At 36.9% G+C, this 17,977-nt stretch overlaps 1 protein-coding gene and 1 non-coding gene across 2 annotated transcripts; both read left to right on the forward strand.

Annotated features, from left to right (window-relative positions):
- The first annotated feature begins 4,339 nt into the window (after positions 1–4,339).
- On the forward strand, positions 4,340–10,090 carry LOC100722749 (lysozyme C-like). Its single transcript, XM_003475929.3, has 4 exons — positions 4,340–4,515; positions 6,308–6,472; positions 8,715–8,793; positions 9,320–10,090. The coding sequence occupies exons 1-4, from the start codon at positions 4,380–4,382 to the stop codon at positions 9,384–9,386; spliced, it is 447 nt and encodes a 148-aa protein (XP_003475977.1). The 5' UTR covers positions 4,340–4,379; the 3' UTR covers positions 9,387–10,090.
- Positions 10,091–15,425: 5,335 nt separating this feature from the next.
- Positions 15,426–15,532, forward strand: LOC111753357 (U6 spliceosomal RNA). The gene has a single exon (XR_002788164.2). It is a non-coding gene; the product is annotated as a U6 spliceosomal RNA (small nuclear RNA).
- The last annotated feature ends 2,445 nt before the right edge of the window (positions 15,533–17,977 follow it).

Below are 17,977 nucleotides of genomic sequence, written 5' to 3' on the forward strand. Positions count from 1 at the left end.
AATGTAGTTGCCAATACTCTCAGACTAGATACTACCAATCATAACAGTTTTGAATAAACTCTGTCGATACCAAACAGCAATCAAACAAACCAGATTTAACTAAGATCAGTCATGATAAAACAGTATAAGTTACACAGGGCTCCAGATTAAGTTAATAGGAAATTAAAGATGATTACTGTACTATATCCTGTGATTTTTGGGATAGCTGTCTATGCCCTCAGATCTAGTGCAAGTAGACAAACTGGGACAGAATAGAATCTATCTAAGCAGAGCAGTGTGAGTAATGTAGGTTTTAATTCCAGATACACTATTTTAACAATATCTTTTGCCATCTTTTATAAGACTTTTCCTTCCCTTTCACTCCCCCAGGGTGCACTATGCATTTTTGGGCCTCACCAACACCCTCAGTTTTTAGATTTGGGGGGGCAACCTGCTATTTACCTAAGTGGTTCCAAACCTTCTCCCTCCTGGCTTCATCTCTAGTTGTATTCCTTTACCTATTAAAGCCAGTCTTTCCAACCTATCTGCAGGTACTGGTCAAGTTGCCCCTATTATTCTTTGGTTCCTTGTCACATAGAGCATTGTTTTCTCATATTTGATTTTCAGGCAAAAAACCCTTTTCAGGTTAATTATATTTCCTATAAAGAGTACCTCAGTGAATCCTACCTCCTGATCTACTCTGCCTGTTTTTCTCTTTTTTGTGTTTTTGGGTTTTTTGCTCCTGATTTATACACAGGGGCCCCAATAGCAGTTGAGAGCCAGACCTGGTAATCTTTACTAGCCCAGTAGAGAGAAGATACCATCGTTGAAAACTAAGGAAAATGACAAGCTACAATATTTATGAGGCTCAGAATTTTTCTTCTTAGGCACATTCAGAGCATGATCTATTTTGTTTGTTCAATGATTTCAGTTCTTTATTTTTAATTTTAGTTGTGCCAACATTGTTTCTAAGAAAGTGCACAACCAAGCCAGACCCATGGCTGCTACCAGCAGGGTGCGTTCCTCCTGTGGGAAGACAGCACAGGTAAGGAGAAACAGCCCCACCAGCTCCTGTGTGCCTGCCGCAATCAGGGTGTTTGCTTCCCTCACATAAAAAGCAGAGGCAGGAAAAAACATCCATGTACACCCAGTACACCCACAGGATGCCATGGTAGACGCTTATTTCCTATGTGCACCTCGCATGGGCTAGGAGAATCACACAAACATGCCCATATGCCTGCTGCCATTGTGGGAGTCTGAGAGTATCCACACAGGTCAATCAAAAAGCAGCCCCAGCAACATGCACGCATGGCCACTGGGGAAGCCTTGGTGTAGTTGCACAGATCTGAAGAAGCCAAACACATGATCTACTGCCTTGCCAGAACCTGTCTTCAAAGAAACCCAACTGTTGGCCCATTAGCCTACTCTACCAAGGGGCAACCAATGTGGGCAGCGTCTGGGATCCCTAAACTGGCTTGTCAACAGGAACTCAGGAAAATGTCAAGATGAAGGAGTGGGGTGCTGGGGATTTAGCTCAGCGGCATAAGCACCTGCCTTGCAAGCAGGCAGTCGTGAGTTCGATCCCCAGTCTACCGGAAAAAAAAAAAAAGATGAAGGAGCAAAAGATAATCTCAGCCCATCAACCCACACAGAGCCTGGGAGATACAGACATGGAAGAAAATCAAAGTTACACACCTGAAATCTCTGAAAGGATAGCAATAAAGTAAACAAACAACTTCATGAGGCTGTAAAAGTAATCAGATCAGAAATAATATCTCAAGTAAAAGAAGAAATCACAAACATGATGAAAGAACTGCTGAGCATATCGAAAGGAGACATAGATAAAAAATGAGGAGCATAGAAAATTGATGGAAACCTTATTGAACAATATAGGAAGGAATTACAAGGCATGCAGCAGATACAAAGAGATATCCAGGAAATTAAAAACTCCATTGAAAGCAGGCAAGACCACTTTAGAGAAAATGAAGAGAGACTTTCAGACCTTCAAGACAGGATTGCAGCTAGTGATCATCAAAGAACAAATCTCTTGAAATAACAAAGAACCAGAAAATAAAAGTTTAATGGCTGCCAGGCAATGCAAAGAAAAATGAATTAAGAGTCATAGGTGTCAACAAAAAGGCAGGAGTCAACAGTAATGACACAAATAGACTATTTACAGAAGTAAGAGCAGAAAATGTCCAAAACATGGGGAAAGGATCTGGTACAGTTAAGCAAGGCATATAGAATTCCAGCTAATCATGACCATAGTAAATCTACACAGAGACATATAATGATCAAGATCCCAGAAATTTAGCACAAGAGCAGAATACTAAAGTCTGTTAGAGAAAAGAAACAGATTACCTATCAGGGAAACTCATCAGAATCATGCAAGACTTCTCAACACAACCCGTCAAGCTAAAAAGAGCTCAAAAGATCTCAAACCAGATTGATGTACTCTATAAAACTATCTTTCATAATTGATTGAAAAAACAAGACAATTCCATGATAAAGAACAAATGAAGGAATTCATGACCACGAAACTAACCCTAGAGAGACATACAGATGACCACAGTTCCAAGAACAGTAGCAGAGAGGGATCACCAAATAGGGCAAGGAACTGAGTGGAGAGAAAAAGAAGAAGGCTCACTGAAGAGGACAGCATGGCAGAGGTGAGCCAGTGCAGGCCAGTTGTAACCATCAATGTAGATGGCCTCAATTCAGCAATAAAGTGGAACATACAGAGAGTAGATCAAGAAACAAGATATAGCAATGTGCCATATAAAAGAAACACATTAACTGGAAATAAATTCACAGACTGAACATCAAAGGAGAGAAACCACAAAAGAGCAAGGGTAGTTTGCCCATCAATTACTGAATGGATAAGAAAAATATGGCATTTTGTACACCATGGAAAGCTACTGAGCTATGAAACAGAATAACCTCAGGCTCTTCTAGGTAAATGAATGCAACCTGAGATCATGCTCATGGGTGAAGCTGTACAGAGTCACATGGATGAAAATCATTTTGTCTCTTAGTATAAAAAACTCAAGGAGTTAGTGAGATTGAAAATGGACAACACATACTGAGAAAGTTATAGGGGAGGAAATATATAAAAAGTGAAAGTAGCAGCCATTATTAACTTCCTGTTATCTTGTTTTTGAGTTCTTGGCATCCTTTTAATTATTTTGTTAGATTTAGTTTTATTCTGTCTTGTTTTGCTTGATTTTATTATGTCTGAGCTATTTTGAAGATAAAAGATGTATTATAGTAACCATTGTTGATTTCCTATTATATTGTTTCGAAGCCCTGTATTGCTTTCATTGTTTTGTTTTGATTGATTTTATTCTGTTTTGTTTAGTTTGTTTTTATTATATCCAATGGCATACATAGCTATTTTGAGGAAAACAAAACATATTATGGTAGACATTGTTATTTTCCTATTATCTTGATTGGAAGTCCTCTATCACTTTCATTGTTCTGCTTTGATAGGCCTTATTATGTTTTGCTTGACTTTATTCTCCTTAAAACAAAAAATACAGGGCTGGGGATTTAGCTTAGTGGCATGAATGTCAGATTGGCAAGCACAAGGTCATGAGTTTATCCTCAGTACCAAAATAAATTTAAAAATGAATAAATACATTAAAAAGTGCACAACCTTCTGAGATGATTATTTTTAAGCTATTAGTTGGCTATATGGATAGATTAATTTCTAAAGTCTTACTGCTTTATAATGGCATTTTATTCTCTAAACATGCAAATAGGGGCAAAGAATGGCAGAAAAGGTGATAATAAAACAGTTTACATGGGCCTTATTTCTTGTAGTAAACACTGATTTATACAACTAAACAACTTACACTGCTGACAAAAAGTCCAGAGTAGGAAACTGGATGAGAAAGATGGTGTCATGCTGAATGCCCTTTAAAATAACAGGCACACACATTGTGTCCACTTGGTGGAAAAGAGTAAGAACAATTTCAAGTGAAGAAGATCAATAAGTAATAGTGAATATATACAAAACATTTTAATGAAAAATCAATGTTTGTCATAAGTTATAGCTGATTTAAAACTATACAAAAGGATTATACTTTTTCTCCACACTTAATTTCATAATAAACTAAAAAATTTCCTGTTATATTAACCGTGTTACTTTCCAATTCATTGTGAACCACTCTTCAAAGACTACCCATAGTTTACCGTAGATAAACTCAGAACCACAAAGTATCTCTTTTCAAGTGTTAAAAAAATTTCTTTTGAAGTTGATGGACCAATTGGTACTTTGTTTTGCCCAAAGGTCAAAAGGCAAGCCTACCAAAGAAGGAAGAAGGAAGTCCAAGGACTTATCAGTTAAATATCAGTACGGACTGAGCGTAGGAGCCCAGTGACCTGGCTTCCCAGTCAACATGAAGGCTCTCCTCCTTCTGGGGCTTCTCGTCCTTTCTGTGACTGTCCAGGGCAAGGTCTATAAGAGGTGTGAGTTGGCCAGAACTTTAAAGCGTCTTGGAATGGACGGCTACCGTGGGGTCAGCCTGGCAAACTGTAAGTCTGCTCTCCCAATCATTAGCCACATATGGAAGACACACTGACAATGGTCACAGGGCATTTTTGTGACTGGACACTTTTATTTCTTTGTGGGTTCGAATATCCACAATGGTTAAAAAGTGAATTCAGTCCTTTAATGTCAGAAATGCTGGGATGAAGATATAGCTCACCAGCACAATATCTGCCTAGCAAGAGTAGGGCAGATACTGAGTTTGATTCCTAGTACAAAGCAAAATCAGATATTGGATGAAGGAGTAAGTGGGGGAATGGAAAGCATTCCACACTTTCTGCCTCTGCTACAACTGGCTATCTTCTCCCAGCTCCTCTGCACTGGCCTATTAAATAGTCTCAGATTCAAAGGCCAGAGTAGGGGCTGGGGATTTAACTCAGCAGCATAAGCAACTGCTTGCAAGAAACTACCTTGCAAGCAACAGGTCCAGAGTTCAATCCCTGAAACTGATTTAAAAAAATACAAAGGCCAAAATAGGCTGGGGAAAAGAAATTGAGGGCCCATTTAGAGTTTAGACTCCAGAGTACTATAGTGGCACAGTGTTTTTATTTTTATAAATTTCCCTGCCATGACATGGAGCTTTCTAGAGAAAACAATGTTAAAACTCATACTGAACTCAGAAATGGAGAGCAGGAGCTTTTCTCTTCTTCAGTCCCTGGTAAAAGGTTTTCTGAAATTCACCAAAAAATTATACTCTTCTTATTTTGTCTCTATGTTGACTCTTTTTCATCTTCTTCTATGCAATTCATGAGTGTCCAGGGAAGTTTAACTTTACACCTTACTTCATATTTGTCAGTATGAGCGCTGTTCTTTCTGATTGAATTCAAGCGTTTCCTCCTCACTAACTATTTTGGAAAAGTTAGTGAGTAGATGCAGAGACGGATGAATACAATGACAGAATAGCCTTTCCAATTCTTTAGTTCTTGTTGTCAACATTCTAATTTGACAAGTAAATTCACCTTGTATTATAGGAAAATTTGTCCCACTCCAAGAAATCCTTAATTTTCCAAATAAAAGCATTTTTCAGCCTGACTCAGTTACACGAGCCTGTAACCTCATCTACTACCGAAACTGAGGAAGAGGGCTGGAAGTTCAAGGTCAGTCAGGCTACATAGCAAAACACTTGAAAATAAAATTACAAGGGATAGGAGTATAGCTTAGTTCTAGAAAATTCACCTGCCACACATGAGGCCCTGGTTCAGTCCCCAGCCTGCACACACACACACACACACACACACACACACACACACACACACATACACACATACACTCACACACCCCAACTCAGGCATTTTTGCAGCAGCATATGTACCCACTGTAAACTTACTAAATTGATTCAACAACTCTACTGACCCATCTGTTCTAAGCTGAATGTTCGCCAAGGGATGAGATTAGAAGGAAAGTAAAAGTGATGGGAGAAACAACCATTTTAAATTTTTTAAAAAGTATTTTTCATTGCTTTATCAGTATCACAAATTGCTTTGCACTAAGATTCTCTTAGGGTCCTTAGAACTATGGTATTGATAGTCATGTTTGGTGGTGCACATGCCTGTAATCCCAGAACTTGAGAGACTGGGGAGTAATCTTAGCCTAGGAGACCACCCTTGGAAATATACCAAAATCCTGTCTCAAAACAGCAACAAGAAAAGTAATGTGTTGAAATATTTTATAAATTGAGTACATCTTCATAAATTAGAGTTAGCTGAATAGCATTGCTATGGGTTATTGTATAAATCACTTAATGTTGCTCTTTATGAAAAAAAAACAATCTCTTTTCAGGGATGTGTTTGATCAAATGGGAGAGTAATTACAATACAAGAGTTAAAAACTACAATCCTGAAAGCAAAAGCACTGATTATGGGATATTCCAGATCAATAGTCGATACTGGTGTAACGATGGAAAAACCCCAGGAGCAGTGAATGGCTGTGGCATATCCTGCAACGGTAAGACAAGGGACGACAGACGTGATGGCCAGGACCTATCTGCCTACACAGAACACAGTCAGTGGCAGTAACATATGCGTTACCTTAGAGAAACTGCATGCCAACTACAAGACAGTGGCTTCTTCCCCTTCAAAAGCTCATCAGTGAGAAATTCGCTCTGGAACATAACAGAGTAGAGTTCCGCGTAACATGAACACGGGTCCCAGGGCTCCATCCTCACCATGACAAAATGAAAAATAAAAAATAAAATAAAGAGGCAATATCATAAATGTTAGTGTTTTAAAGCATTCAAACATTTCTGCAATTCTTTATGATTTTCTTGTAAAAAGTCTTACAGAAGCTTTGTCCAGAGCAGTGTCATACTTCCTATTTACAGAGACAGTTCAAGGAAAGTTTGGTCGTATGGTCTTTTTGTGATGATCTTATCTTCTGTTATGAAATGCTATCAATTAAAAATAAGACATTAGTGGATACCTATAAAACTTTAGTAGTGACTATAGGTAACATTTTGAAGTGTATATAACTTTTGCTTGAGTGTGCAGCAGTATCTCTTTTTGATATTTTATTTGTAAATTTACATTTGTTTATATTCCTAAAAAGTTAGTTTCCAGGTAATCACTCTCACACTTGAAAATTAACTTCTGTATTTATTCATTTTGGTTTTTGTTTTGTTTTCTTTTTCCAGTATTTCTTTTTTTTTTTTCTTTTTTGTTTGTTTGCTTGTTTTTGTATCAGGAATCAAACTCAAGATCTTGTGCTTGACAGGCAGGTGCTTGTGCCATTGAGCTATATCACTAGTTTGCATTTATTCATTTGTGATGAAAGTCATTTTATTCTACAACAAAAAAACATGCAAAATTTATCACATGCCAAAGACATGATTATTACAATAGAAACTACATCTGGAATCTTTACATAAAAGCTTGTCAATATCGCAAATTTGATATTGTTAATTATTTAAATATTAGAATATCCAAGGACCAGGACAATTTAGAATATTTTAGTCTAGTTGATTTAGTTTTAGAATTTTTCCTGTTATATTACATATATCATTTTATATATTATATATCATTGAATACAAATTAGAAAATGCAAGCAAGAAAAACCAACATCCAAAAGCATACTATGCAGAGATTTATATCTAATGGTAAATTTTGGTATATATTCTGACAGAATACATATCAACCATGTTTGTATAAGTAAAATTATATCATGCCCACATGGACCCACATACAAATGGGGAAGCAATGTGCATTTATACAGAAATCAAAATTTTGTTATGTACATTACTTTGCAGTTCACTTATCACAGAACATTGTTTCCATAATAACAAGTACTAATCTGTATTATCAATAAATTGGGAAAATAGAATTGTACTATATAATTTTTGATCCAGCAATTAGTTTATTTCCATTTTCCCCTTTTTCACATTGCTAAAAACAACCTTGAGAATTTCTTATTATTACTTAGGACAAATTCTCACTAGCAGAATCTCTGAGGACAATTTTATTAGGCACTTTTATTACAGAATGGTATAAAAGAGCACTTTTAATTACATTAAAAATTCTCTATCAATCAAGTACATAGAAATAAGATTATATCATGCTCGTATGGGCCTATGTACAAACACATAAGCAATGTGTGTTTTTACAAAAATTAAGTTTTACCATATATAGTTCTTTACTATTCTCCTTTCACACAAAATTATTTCATATCACCAAATACAAACCTGTCATAGCTTTTAAAGAAGTTGAATATGGGCAGGGGATATAGCTCAGGGGCACATGGCAAGTGCCTGCATGGCAAGTACAAGGTCATGAATTTGATTCCTAGTACCTAAAAATAAAGAAAACAAAGATGTGGAATAGATTTAATATGTGAATACCATAATTTATTGATCCAACTCTTAGCTATTAAACACTTATCTACAGTTTTCCTTTTATAAATTGCTATGGACACCATTGTGCATAGGTACATATGCATTTCTTATTGTTTATTTAGGATGAATTATCACTAGAACTGGACAAAACAAAAGTAGGCAATTTGTTTTTTACAGTGTGAAGAACAAAAAGGGCATTCACTTATATTAGTAACTCCACGGCTTTATACGATATTAGCTCATGAGAAGCAGAATGCTTTATTTCATGCCAAATGTGATAAATGAAGGCTTTTTTACTCATTTGGATTAATCTAACTTAAAGTGAAACTCCATGCCAGTCCTTATTCCTCATCTCTCTTTCAGTTTTGCTACAAAATGACATCACTAAAGCGGTGGCTTGTGCAAAGAGGGTGGTCAGGGATCCACAAGGCATCAGAGCATGGTATGTATTAAGAAATAACTGATGAAACTTTTATCTCCTGATGATATGTGCAACTAGAGGAGTTTATAAACACAAAATGCATTATGCTGGGAGCCAAAACTTATACACTGGACTTATGTGAAACAATTTTTTTCTTCCATCCCTCAAGAAACAAAGTACTTTAACTAACTCAGAATCTTCCTCTTCAAATCTGCCATTTGTTTTAGGGGATTTCTAATATTTTTAAGGTTCTACACACTATAGTATCTCCTTGTGATATCTTGAAATTATCTGTAGGATAAGTAAATGTGCAATAAATATAATGCAATATTATTTTTCAGCATTCTGTGCACTGCTAAGGACTTGGGGAGGAATGAAGTGCATTTATATATCTCTAGTCAATAGATAGCAATAATAAGGTCTAGCTATAGCCTATATTACTTTACTGACAAAATATGTTGTTGTCCTCAAGTATTTTTAAATATGGTTATTACAGAGGAGACATGTTGTAATTCTTTGTCTATGTGTTTTTCACTTTTCTTTACAGGGTGGCATGGAGAAACCGTTGTCAAAATCAAGATGTTTCTCTGTATGTTAGGGGCTGTAGAGTATAACAGCAGAATATTCATTTTGCAGCTCATTTTGCTTCTTTTACAAATGAAGGGAGAAGTAGCTAAGGGAAAGATCCCACTCACCTTGTTTCACCTACAAATACCAATCACAGAAGTTGAGCAAATTACTTTTTTCTTGAAAGCTTTAAGTTCACTGATGTGTTCATTAGTTGTTATTAACTTTACATTTTTCAGTAGAAGATGGAACTAATGCTAGTGAACTCAACCAAAATTCTTGATTCTCAAAGACATCTCCAGTACATTCAGCTCTTTAGCAATAAAGAATTAATCTAGAATGGTACCATTTTTCTAAAACAGTTTAACAACTCTTCACTGAAAAGTATAAAACATTTTAAGGAGCAGAATGCCAAAGTGCTAGAACTAGAAACTGTCTGAATTAAGAATTTGGTGTCCATAATTGCTGTGACCTTTGGTTCAAGTATTTTCGGGAAAATGCTACATTCATACAGCTATAAAAATACACTCACACTTCATACATCAATATGCTTTACCTTGAAAGAACATTTAGATGGTCCTTGCATGGTGAAGGCCTTAAAGACAGAGTAAATGAACTATTATTCTTCCCTAATTTAGAAGCACACATTTCAACTAAATCTAAAATTCATGAGCTTGCAATACTATTAACCACAGGATTACGTATATTGTAAAAAATAAAGATAACATTATCAATAAAAAATGCAATACAAGTCTTGTCTGTCTTTTTCTAGACCTAGCTGATATCACAAATGAACAAAATACACATAGAATATGTAAGGAAAAAAAAAAACCAGGAGTTCTACATCTTCATTTGCAAAATAACACTAGGATATTACTGAAAAAAAGCAAGATGAACATGAACTAGAACAAACTATAGTCAACCAATAAATTATGGGCAGAATTGCTTAGGTTATTTGTCTTCAATGAGGTTCAAATGGGGAAGCAAGTCTTATATGGCAAGGAGGCATGAAACATAACAGGGGCTTTTCATGGAGGGGTTGGGTTGAGAGGCTGTTTTTCCTGAGGTAATGCATATGGATTTAGAATATCAGTCACTGTTGTTTATCCTTAGAGGAAGTATGTGGGCACATTCCTTTCATCTTTGTCCTGAGGTCTGGCCCTAGCAGATGTGTCTGCCTTTCCCACAGTTGCAGTGCATGCAGTCTTGTGCACTGACTCCTTCCAGGGCCAGCCTTCATCCTGCTCCCTGAGCCTCAATGACAGAGGAAGTGGGATTCTCAGATTCCAAAACTGGCCCACAATGCAGGACAAGGAAGGCCTCAGATAGATACTATGTCAATCTAGAGTCATACTTTATATTTCAAAGTACCTGATATTCAGAAAGGGTCATATTAATTAGAATTAAGAACTAATGCTCCTACTTCAAGACTGGTACAGTTGACCTTCTGAGTATTTAACAACCGGGGCTTAGAGATTGAAGCTTACAAATATAAAATAAAATGTTTAGAGGACAACTAATGTTTTGGATTTTTCCTTTCAAGGTCAACCAGCCTCTGCCCTGTGAAGGGACTCCTCTAAAATTTCGTTACAAATTCAGTGATTCACCCAAACACCTGAGAAGGAGAATTATTGCACCTGAGGGGTCAGGAGTTAACCAAGGACATTTTTCACAAAGGAGCCTCACTAAAGAGTGGAAAGTCCCTGTGATTTCAAGGAAACCCATATAGTAGAGCAAAGATCATGATCCATTCTAGCAATAACATGAATAGTATACTTTAAAACTCTAGAGGAGCTACCAGTCTTTTCCAATAGTCCCAACAGTAACTTACCTCGGGGGAAATTTAACTGACCTTGGCAAATATATGGGTAGATTAATTTGAATTGACACAATTCTTATGTTCACTTGGTTTGAAACACTCACCATATTAGCAAGATGGAATAAATAGTAATATTGTAAAAAAACAAAACAACAAAAGCTAAGCTAGATATAAAAGAGACTCCCAACCAGTCCATAATGGAAGTCTTCAGCCATACCTGCAATATTTCAGCCCACAGCCATGAGAGGTCATGATTCCCAGTCCCACCAACTCTTCTAAAATTGTGTCCTTCAGCCTACGTTAGTATGTTAGCAATGTTCTATTTAGTGAACTTTCAAGTACCCTTTAGGTACTTTGGCTTCTTCCATAGATGTACCTATAAGATAAAACTGCCAATATTAATATTCTAGCTACTAAACTTTGTTAACTTTGTGGTATAGATTAATTTCCTGTTATCTACTTCAAAGTTTATGTTTCTTTTTTGAAACCATCACTACCAAAGGTCTTGAATTCTGCAAAACAGAGGACAGAGCCAGGCATGGTGGCATATGCCTGTATTCTAGCACTTGACAGACTCAGTCAGGAGGATCATTGCAGGTTCAAGCCCAGTCTGGGCTGCACAGCAAGACCCTGCCTCTAACACACATAGATATATCTACACACATGCCCCTCCCAAAAAAAAAACAGAAGCCAGAACCCAGATTTGGACCCTGTAGTAAGAATCTTATTGGCCCAATAATCACAAAATAATAGGTGTCTTTTTTAATGTATTCATTGTTATAATTAAAATAAAAATATTTGATTTCTTATTGACAAAACAGAGAGGAGTCCATGTGCTCTTAGCTATGCTTGGGTAAACACTACAAAACAAAACAATGATTAATGTTAAAAATGAGAGGTTTATGCCAAATGCTTCCTAAGTCTGTTGACTTCCATGTTTTGGAGTCACTATACACAAACATTCTACTTAATATGGGGCCCTCCCTTGTTTGTATTGTTATGAAATGGAGATTGGTACAGGAACTTAGATTGGCAAAAGAGACAATGGTGCCAATTTACAGTGATACCTAGCCAGTACATCCTCCTTTTCACATCCTTAAGGTGCCAGTTAGTTTTCCATGTAGATGTAAAAGATGCCTCTTCTTGTATTCTTTTACATACAGATACCCAGTTTCTGTTTCCCTCAAAAAAGCCTCATGACCAGGTCTCTCCAATGACTTAGACAATGCTCCCTCAAGGCTTCATCAGCTGTGTAGTCCTCATCTCTTGGGACAAGTGCTTCTGTGAGGCTTGAAGTGTTTTAAGGTTTTCAAAATCACAGTCTTACAATATAGAGGTGATGTACCACTGTGTGACTCTGAGAAAAGTGTCTAGCCAAGGTACCCATGCTCTGCGAAATCTTCTAGCAGATAGAGGTTATGATACTGTGGAAAAGCCACTGTCACCCTTAATGGAAGACTCTTTGCAACAAGGAATCTAGAAGGCAACTTTATTGACCTTACAGAAGTAGGCTGGGAAAGGACAACAGAATCCAAAACACCAGTCGTGAGTCAGCTTAGTGTTCAGTTTAAATACAGTTTGCAAGCATGGATTACAAACCTGATGGCAGGCTATTACATGATTGGTTATATGAATTAACTCAGATATTGTCAAGCAAGCTAGTTCTGAATAGATAAAAGGAATTGTTTACCATACTGTAGAACATCCTGGGGATCAGGGGTGAGGTTTCAAGTAGAACAAACAAATTTAAGAGTGTCCTTGACTGAGCCGCTTTGTTCCTCAGAAAAAGCTTGAAGCATACTGGAAACAATATATACTGTTTAATTAAGGAAAACACAAGTTGGACATAGTCAAATTGACCCAGCACCTTATCAGAAGAAACGCAGGTGGATTCAGACAGGCAAGATGCTTACTTGACAAGAAGCAGGAGTGTGCACACAGGCCAATACTTTTTACCATCCTATAAAATGTCTAGAAGTTTGCTGTTCTATATCTGTGCCTTTACTATTTTTATAACGTTAAAGTCTCTAGTCCCAACAAACAACTTTAATACCTTCAGATAAAATGCTTGGTCCTTATCTCATCTCAGGGAACTTGAGGGCAAGAGAAAAAAACAAAAACATTTTCTATAGCCCAGGACCCTAAAACAGCTGAGGGGATTCCTAGGAATTACAGGATCATATTGACTTTATTATTATTATTATTACTACTACTACTATTATTACTATTGTTGTTATATTAGCATGTAGTAAGTTTGTCAAAGGAAACATATTAGCAACAGCATTGGGCAGAAGGGTGAAGCACAGGGGAAAAAAGGGTACTCAGTACTTTGTCACTTTTAGATGGCAAAATATGGTGAGACTATATAACTCCTATATCAGCTTATAAAAGAAGCTCAAAAGAAATACCCACACTTTATTCTGGGAACTTATATTTCCTACCCGCATTTCAGAAGCTTAAATAAGTCTTCTAAATGTCCCAGAATTGAACCTACCAACAACATAGCATTTCACTCAGCACATTGAAGAGAGGTGGGATGTGGCATTGGAGGTGCTTCCACAGGATTGGGGATGTGCTCTACAGCCTACAGGGTATCTAAGTCATGAATTAGATATTGTAGCAAAAGGATGTCTTTCATGCCTCAGAGCTCTGGCTGATGTAGCTCGCATAGTACCTGAGACCTCAAAGCCAACTTTAGCTAAAGCTCTAATTGTATTCATAGCTCACCATGTGCCAAGGATTCTTTCTTCAATGACAGCCTATACTTATCAGACAAACAACTTCTTAAATAACAGGTTCTATTTCTAAGAGGACCCATCAGTCATTCAAATAAGGACATGTTCCTCCTTAAGCTCTGCCACCTTAGAAAAAAAAGAGAAGAAAATTGAGGCTAAATTTAAGAGAAAACTGACAGCAAACAGGTGGTTATTCATACATACACAGACTTCTTAGACACACCCCTTACTAACCATAATTTGATGCTGTTCTATGATGACAGTTCCACCACAAAAAATAAGGCAAAAAAGCAGGATACACAGTACTAACACTGCATCAAACACTTAATGGCTCTTCACTTACCCCTGAGACTACTGGCCAAGTAACTGACCTCACAGCTCTGACAAGGGCTTTACAACTCAATAAAGGACAAAAGGTCAATATTTATATTGACTCAAAATATGCTTTCCTAACCTCACATGCTCATGCAGCCATATAAAATTTATCTAACAGTCAATAGATCTCCTGTAAAGTATCATAAATAGATAGATAAATTCTTATCATTTGCTGTCTGTATGCCCTCCAAAGTGGCAGTTGTTCACTATAGAAGGCACCACAAAGAGCTAGAGATAATCAACTGGCTGGCACAGCTAGAAAAGAAACTGCTTGAGGGCTCCTCCATTCAGATTCCTCTAATTTGGGAAGGGTCCCTTAATCATACTTGGCCCAAATATTCTCAGTCAAAAATCAATTGGACGCTGTCTCTCATTTTCTTTTGTGAGTGTTAGTTCTTTCCATCAAGATGGTTACAACAAAATGATGGTAAATTATTCCTTCTTGGTGCGAGTCAATAAAAAGTAAGTATTTACATCAAGCCTTTCACTTGGAGAGAAACGAGACCAACCAGATGGCCTCAAAGTTCTTCAGAGGAAAGAGACTCTCATACAACACAACAGAGAGTTAAGATGTGTGAGCACTGTCCAAAGAACACTCCTCAGCCACACGATAGCACCTCTAGGTATATAGTGGCATAGTAAATATCCTGGATTAGCAACTTGATTTTACTCATATGTCAAGTAATAAGGAGCTCCAATAATTATTGGTCTAGATAAATACTTTCATACACTGGGTTGAGACTTTTCCTTATAAAACAAAAACAGTTCAAGAAGTGATAAGGTTTTTGTTCTCAAAATTCATCCCCAAATTTAGATTTCCTAAGAGCTTGCAAGATAATAACAGGTCTTCTTTTAGAGCAACAGTCAGTTTTGCCATAGTAGCACACATCTATACTTCCAGCACTTATGAGGCTGAGGCAAGAGAATCGCTGTGAGTTTGAGGCCTGCTGGGACTACAGAGTTCAAGCCAGCCAAAACTGCCTAGCAAATTCCTGTCTTAAAAAAGACCAAAAAAAAAAAAAAAAAAACCAGTCATATGGGCACTGGGCATTCTCTATCACATTCATTGTACATAGAGGCCAAAGTTATTGAGAGAGAGAGAGAGAGAGACCCTAAAGGCATATCTTCACAAAATAGCCTTAAAAACCTACTAAGGTGCGCTCACTTTGGCAGCACATATATTAAAATTGGAACGATACAGAGAAGAATAGCATGGCCCCTGTGCAAAGATGACATGCAAATTCATGATGTGTTTTATATTTTTTTCACAGTGAAGTCAAAGGTCAGCAAGCCCAACAGAGAACAGAACTGGCAAGGGACCTGCATTGACCTGAGGTGAGTGCAGGGAATAAAACCCTTCCACAGGAAAGTGGCATCAACAGGATGACATTTTGGAATGAGGCAGGACAGGCAAGAACAAGAAACAGCAATGACTTCAGTCAGTTGTTCCTTTCCCAGATGAGATTGGTGAGGTATGCTTGGCCTGGGTCATGCCCCTGACTGAGACCCAATAAGTTGTCCCAAACCAGTTCCCTATGTGCAGCACACACTAATGCAGTGAAGGCCTCAGCAGGTTGACTGACCAGGAGGGGAAGAGCCAGCATAAGCTGCCCCTGTTTGCACTTCAATAACACACTGGAGTGGGCAGGATCACCTTGTCAGCATGCTTCAGAAGAACCATAACCATCAAAGAAAGGGACAGGGGCCTCCTCTATACTCCTGTATGGAAGAAACAAAAAGTATGAAAAGAGGAAGCAACAAGAAAAAGTCCCCAACTCCAACTCTGAGAACATTGATCCAGGAGAGGTAAATACAAAGGAGATTGAGGACAGCAAACATGCAATATCAGACACAGCATCAGTGGACAGAAAGAGATATCTTCAGGACCTCATAGACAGGCTCAAAAGTGAATATTTCACTAAGTAAAGCAAGATATAAGTAGATTAATAAAATAAATGCTAAGCACCTCTCAAGAAGACACAGACAAAAGAGTGGAGGTGCACAAAAAAGGAGAAAAACATTTGATGAAGAATATAAAGAAAACATACAATACATGAAGCAGGTTCAAAGAGATTACCAGGAAATTAAAAACTCCATTGAAAGCTGACAAAACTGCTAGAAAGAAACTAAGGATAGATTATCCAAACTGGAAGACAGGTTTGCCGTAGCAGACATGAGGCAGAGACGGTAAGCTAGTCTTTGGTAGAGACAGCTCTGAAACTATATGTAAAAAAAAAAAAAAAAAGCAGAGGTCATTGCTAATGGTGTATAACGATTTAAAAGACACAGTAGTCCTAGTGCCATATTTAGATTGAATTAAATTTGTTCTGGTCTGTCCACTCATGTCAGATTTGAGGACACAGACCTCTAGAACCAAAAATAGCAGGTTATACCATGGTAACTATCCTTACTTTCCTATTGACTTAGGCTGAAATCCTGTATTACTTACATTGTCTTACTATGACTGATCTTAATTGTATCTGAATCATAAGACTATTGGTTGGCCTTGACTGATCCTATTTGAAATCGGTATGCGTGTTAGAATCAACCCTAAAAGTAGAGGAAACTACTCTGAGCATGACAAGATGTAAAGGATATCCATACTGGTATGAATCAGTAACAGCTCTCAAATACTACAATGCAGTCAAAGATAAGTTTTTATAAAAATAGGTGTAAGTATGTTTAACTATAATAAGCCAGTGTTGTGGACAAATCTATTGAAAATAACAAGAGAAAACATAGTAGCTATGGAAGATCATTAATATTATAGTTTTATAAGTCTTATCCATTGCATGTTTTTCTAGGAAATTGTTTCGCTGTCTTGTTATGACTTGGTTTTCCCTATAATACAGAGAGGATAGGAACAAATACTCTGAGGAAGAGACCTGAAAAACCCGAGGCTTATTTTGTAGCATTATAATATAAATTCTAGCAATCTATTGCTTGCTGATTAGAATGACATTGGACTGGTTTCTTCAGCTCAACTTCAGCATATGCAGAGATGGGGACGGCTATCTCAAAGAGAATGAGAGATGCGATGGTAGTTGCTATTGTCTTCCCTAATTTGGAACTTGAGGACCTAAAAAGACTCCATCATCCTGTAATGATTTGATTAGTTCTATAATATGCAATAAGTATATAAAGTGGGTGAAGTTAGGGACAACTATTTGTAAGAAGCTAGAGACAGTTAGATAAGGTAGATCTCCAGTGGACTTGCTTTGAAATCTGTATTTCTTTAAATTGTTTTTTATTTTTTATTTTTTTTTAAATGTTCTGTTCTGTTTTGATATGGTTAACCTTACCCTCTTAGAGATGTAAAACAAATAGGTGGGACTGATAATCATATTACGGAGCTTTTGTTCGACCATAGAGCAGAATGGTTTGTAGGGTCACTTTTTTGAATGTCATTCTAAATACTTTAATTCTATAACCTGAACAGCCATTTCGAAGATGACAATTTGTAACTTATCAACTGGCAATTTCTTACCTTTTGTTTGTCTGTAATTTAGTTATTTCTACCCTTTTTTTTATCTCCATGTATTTTTTTTTCTTTTTTCGTTTCCTTTTCTTTAAATAAAAAAAAAAAAAAGACAGGTTTGCCATGTGGGATCATGAAAGGAAAAATTTCTTAAAAATAACAAGGAAACAGGCAGTAGCAATACAAAGGCTAGAAGATGACAAGAGGATCTAAAACTTAAGAATAAAGAAT

This window comes from Cavia porcellus, unplaced genomic scaffold (genome assembly GCF_034190915.1).
Source record: "Cavia porcellus strain 051 isolate PalLab524CR breed Dunkin Hartley unplaced genomic scaffold, mCavPor4.1 scaffold_8, whole genome shotgun sequence".
Lineage (NCBI taxonomy): Eukaryota > Metazoa > Chordata > Mammalia > Rodentia > Caviidae > Cavia > Cavia porcellus.